The sequence below is a fragment of the Mytilus edulis genome, chromosome 10 (assembly GCF_963676685.1).
Source record: "Mytilus edulis chromosome 10, xbMytEdul2.2, whole genome shotgun sequence".
Lineage (NCBI taxonomy): Eukaryota > Metazoa > Mollusca > Bivalvia > Mytilida > Mytilidae > Mytilus > Mytilus edulis.
In genome coordinates, this window is record NC_092353.1 from 2,490,599 (window position 1) to 2,495,612 (window position 5,014).

Genomic DNA, 5,014 nt, shown 5'->3' on the forward strand with positions numbered 1-5,014 from the left:
ATTGTATATTAAAAATTTCTATTGGTACGACTTTCATTTTTAATTTATGTTTTATGTGAAGTCGGTATTTAGGAAGCAGGCTGTATGTTGTATTCGAAACTTTTAGTTTGGACTTCAGTGATTGTAAAAACGAACAATCTCGATAAAGTCTTAGTAGTCTGTAACAAAACATTTAATCATCTTCAAAGCGCTTTAAAGTAACATATATCAAGAATCAAAAGCAAGTTGATACTTGACGTTGAATTATATTCTGGAAAAAAGAAAAAAAATGTTTTTGCTTATACTAGTTCTAATTTTGGTGATTTTCTTCAATATTTTGTCGAATTTTACCCAGATAATTTCAAAACAAGTATGAATCAATCCATTTTGCATGCAATTTTCCTTCTTCTTTAATATATACAAATGCCTTTTGTAGGTTTATCATAACAAATGGACAAAAAAATGAAGACTGGCTATATTTACACATCTTAAACTACTCTAGAGTACAGTCTAACCTGTTTAGTTGGAAAGGTTTTAAGGCCTGGTATCAACTAGATATATAAAAGTTAAATGCATAATGTATTTCAGAAAGAAATTGGATTTTGATGGGCATTTTTTTGTTGTTCCTGTAGCCAGAAGGTGTAAAAATAAATGCACACCTGAATTGCTTTAGATACTGTACACTCAATACACCTTATCGCTATTTGTCCGCCATTACTGAAAATCACACAGGTTCCCGTAAAATTTTTACGTCTTAAAACCAAATATCTGACGTCCGAATGGAGAAGTGATTGTTGTATGCGTCAAAAGTTCAAGCGGCCGGGTCAGCAGGGATTAGTGATAAGGTGTATTGCACGCTTTAACTCACCTATAGTTGTAGATAACTAATGTCTGTCTATTGTCCATGTCAATCAATCAATTCAATACAATACAGTTGTTACCTGATCAAAGTTCTATCCAAACATAGTTTTTTTTTTATTTTTGTAAATTTTTCTTAATCAGCCATGGAAATATTTATATAAAGTACAGATCAGATGTGACCAGCTATGGCCGAAGACCATACAAAAAAAATAACTACAGTACAGATCAGGAGATGTAGGAATGGCCCAGGTGACAGAAGAATAATGATCACAGTGTGAATGATGTGCATTCTATGCTTATTAACAGACATTTGGTGAGATTCACACAGAAATGAAAAAAATGTTTATTTTATGTTTCAGCTGAGTAAGCAGATATACCCTGTTTGTGATACAGAACTGAATATAAGATCACAGATTAAAGATCTGAAGACAGAACAGGATGGTGTACAGATGGTGGATGAGTTTGCCAGACATGCAAAGATACAGAGGAAAATTGATAAATTATTATCTCAAGTTAAACAACAAAGTAATTTATCATTTTACAGCTTAACAAAAAATGTTAAGAAGCTTAAAATTTATTACCATAATGTTAAAATATATTTTGCAAATTATGAATCATTTATTGTTTATGAAAGCTATGTTACCAACCATAATTATAGAGGTCTTGGTTTTGCCTGAGGGAGTTGGAACCTTAGTTTCTTTATTATGTTTATATTTAATATGAGGCAGGCATTACCTGTAAATGGGGACGAAGTCTGTATGAATTATTTTTTTGTAACTTAAATATTTGTTTAAAAAAAAAGAAACGGAAATACCGTAACGTTTCCGATTTTGGTTCTGTTGTTAGGGATTTAGTTGTGACGTTATTTAAATTATGACGTCATATGCAATGTAAACAAAGAAACGCTATCATCAGGTAACGTATTTTCATACCAAGGAATTATTAAAAATGAAATTGGTATTGCACGTTCCTTCCTATTTTATACTAGACTGATAAATATATATTTTACTCAAAGTTTCATACAAACGAGACCGGAAAAAGGAAGTACATTGTACATTTCTGCGCAGGTCCGGGATTTCAAAACACGACAAAAAAAAATTGAACGATTTTGAGTTCATTAGTACAATGAAAAATTCAGGAAATTTTCCCGTATTTTTTTTTTTATTGAATTTTCTACTGTTATTGGGGACTCCGTCCCCATATAATTTCTAAATTTATCAATGGGGAATGGTATGTTATAAATCAGCACACATAACAACTGTTTTATATTTTGTGTAATTTCAACTGTAGATAGAAACAACAAATGTGCTATATAAATATAAGATATATGTGGTATGATTTGAATGCCAATGAGGCAACTCTCCATCCAAGTCACAATTTGTAAAAGTAAAGCATTATAGGTCAAAGTATATATATATTATAGGTCATATGGTTGGTTCAGAAGTAAAAATAACAACCGATTTATATTTTGTGTAATTTCAGCCTCAGATAGAAACAACAAATGTACTATGGTTGGTTTTGCTGTACAAATTGGCATCTATGTTTTACATGTAAGTATTTATGGATGTGCCTATGATAGTCTACATCTATGTTTTACATGTAAGTATTTATAGATGTGCCTATGATAGTCTACATCTATGTTTTACATGTAAGTATTTATGGATGTGCCTATGATAGTCTACATCTATGTTTTACATGTAAGTATTTATAGATGTGCCTATGATAGTCTACAAGTACAGGATTTCATCATTAATCTGAGTCTACAAATTTAATAGATTATAATTGAGCAAACGATTTAAGGAATCTTTTTATCATAATTTTTAATGAATTATAAAGAAGAGGTAAATTGTCTGCAGCTATAACAAACAAAAAATAAAGAGAAGTTTGAATGGAGAAATTGTCTTGAATATCCAGATTGAAGCTGGTGAATAAGCAACATAAATTCTTTTTATTTTTACCTTTAATAACACCATTATTTTGTTACAGGCATTAGTAATGATTTCATTAATGATATCCTACAGACAAGAACCATTATTACAGTTCCAACCAGAATGGTTCTATCCATTACAGAAAATAGTAGCATTTCCCACAGGTGTCTCAGGTACATTCATAACACAAGATATTATACTGGCAAAAATAGTAGCTTTTTTAACTTATATTTTAGGTACATTCAAAAATGAAATTATACTGGCAAAAATAGTAGCTTTTCCTACTGGTGTTTCATATATTTTCATACACAAGAAGGATGAAAATAGTAAATATCCAACAGGTATATTCATGACATCCACATTTTTCTTCAAATCAAAAGGCATTGTCATAAAAATATAGTCCACTGAAAAATAATTAGAGACAATCAAAAGATATTCGATTGAGAGGAAACAAATATGTCTTACAAACTCAAACCGAGGAAAACACATTAACTGTAAGGGGGAACAAAAGAACAACAGAACCACTAATGTGCAACAAAAACAAACATCAACATATATGGAAACAGGTTATGTGATAACAACTGCCATATTCCTGACTTGTATAGGATATTTTAAGAAAATTAGTTGATTGCACTTGGTTTAGAAAAATGGTGGGTTGAACCTTGCTTATGGCTAGCCACACCTCCCACTTTAAATGAAAATATTAAAAAATATCTCTAAAATGACAACACTACTTGACAGAAATACACCACAAACAGGGACGCACTTATGAAGTAAGATACCATGTATTTAAATAAGGAGATGCGATTGCTAATGATTAAAGGACAAAGATGCTCATGATGGTATCATTTAAAAGAATGATTTAGTAAACTTGATATATGTAACACCATTTTGGTACATTTAAAAAAAACAGCTATACATACATTTTGATTTTGATAGCAATACTGACTGGCATTTCAAGCTAGTATTAAAACAAAATAATAGTATTTAAACTTGTATTATATGTATTATATTGCTATTTTTTTTTACAGGAGGATTAGGTATTGGATGTTGGGTGTTAGTTTGTAATTCTGTCATATACAGAATAAAAATGTTTATAGAATGATGTTTAAGTGCCACAAGACTGGTGTTCAAAGAATCCATGTGCCATTGACTGTAGTGAGAAGAAATAACATGGTCAAAGATTTCAGGAAAATATAGTGTAAATTATAAGATGTATTCTAGTCAGAGACAGGAGGAATACCTATAGTTTGCTGATATATAGACTAAAAAAGATATCTTAAATGGAAATGTCAAGATGAAACTAGCGAAAAGTTACATATCAATATGAGATTTCTGTTGTAGAGAGAATAATAACACATGTTATTTTCTTGCCCATATGTTTTAGTATAAAAATTTGAGATAGAATTTTGCTTTTGACATTTTTAACATTGCTATCAAATGTTCAGATTGGTTGTCTCCCTTATACCTTTCTTTTAAACAATGAAGAAAAAAAATATGTTATCAATTGTTAACTGTTTGAATAATCTGTTGTTACTCAATAAGTTTGTTTCCTATTATGAAATGCATGTGTTTGTATTTATCAACAGTTATTTGACATGAAACTAACGGTAAAGTTTGATACTAGCCAATGTATTTATAGAAACATTGCATGCTCAATAATTGACAAAGTTTGAATTCTAAAATATACTTATTTGTTATTTACTAGTTAGGACGAATTGTTATTTATATATATAAATGCTTTCAAATATAATAAACATTTTCTGTTCCTTTTCCCAATGGCCTGTCCAAAGACGTCAAGTTCTTATTTATATAAAATGAATCAACCAAGCACTATGTGAATAAAAATATTCTGGATCAAAATATGTTATAAAGTGGTTTAGACCTTTGAAGTGGTAAAAAAAACTAAACTTGTAAAGTTGGTGCCTACATAGCACTCTTCTATATATATACACAGTGTAGCCCAAACTGTCTGACCGACAAAATGTCAGACACATTTTATTTTAGATTTTTTAGTTGAAAATAAAGAAGAAAAAGTAAAATTTCGTTTTTGGTCGAACAAACCCTAAAACAGTTTGGCACAGACTGTATACATACCTTCATTTGGAGGAGAACCAAGTTAAAAAAATCATTTCTTACATCTAAATGAGGCATCACTGATTTTGTACTTGCTATGAGTAACACATCAGGTGTCAAATGAGAAGTAGGATCTGCTTACACTTCCAATTTTATGGTGGAGATCATAT

At 30.2% G+C, this 5,014-nt stretch overlaps 1 protein-coding gene across 2 annotated transcripts; it reads left to right on the plus strand.

Moving 5' to 3' along the window:
- Positions 1–217: 217 nt before the first annotated feature.
- On the plus strand, positions 218–4,536 carry LOC139493141 (guided entry of tail-anchored proteins factor 1-like). 2 transcript variants are annotated; one of them, XM_071281314.1, is made up of 5 exons: positions 218–298; positions 1,200–1,365; positions 2,323–2,390; positions 2,827–2,941; positions 3,800–4,006. In XM_071281314.1, the coding sequence occupies exons 1-5, from the start codon at positions 269–271 to the stop codon at positions 3,871–3,873; spliced, it is 453 nt and encodes a 150-aa protein (XP_071137415.1). In that variant the 5' UTR covers positions 218–268; the 3' UTR covers positions 3,874–4,006. The 2 variants fall into 2 exon arrangements, with proteins under 2 accessions (XP_071137415.1, XP_071137414.1); XM_071281313.1 differs by having other exon boundaries at positions 228–349; positions 3,800–4,536.
- The last annotated feature ends 478 nt before the right edge of the window (positions 4,537–5,014 follow it).

What these genes read in the sequence shown, in the direction of transcription:
- LOC139493141 (XM_071281313.1), top strand. Translation starts at nt 269, where the DNA reads ATGTTTTTGCTTATACTAGTTCTAATTTTGGTGATTTTCTTCAATATT. An exon ending in TTGGCATCTATGTTTTACAT is followed by an intron (nt 2,391 to 2,826) that starts GTAAGTATTTAT and finishes ATTTTGTTACAG; the next exon opens with GCATTAGTAATGATTTCATT. An exon ending in ATTTCCCACAGGTGTCTCAG is followed by an intron (nt 2,942 to 3,799) that starts GTACATTCATAA and finishes TTTTTTTTACAG; the next exon opens with GAGGATTAGGTATTGGATGT.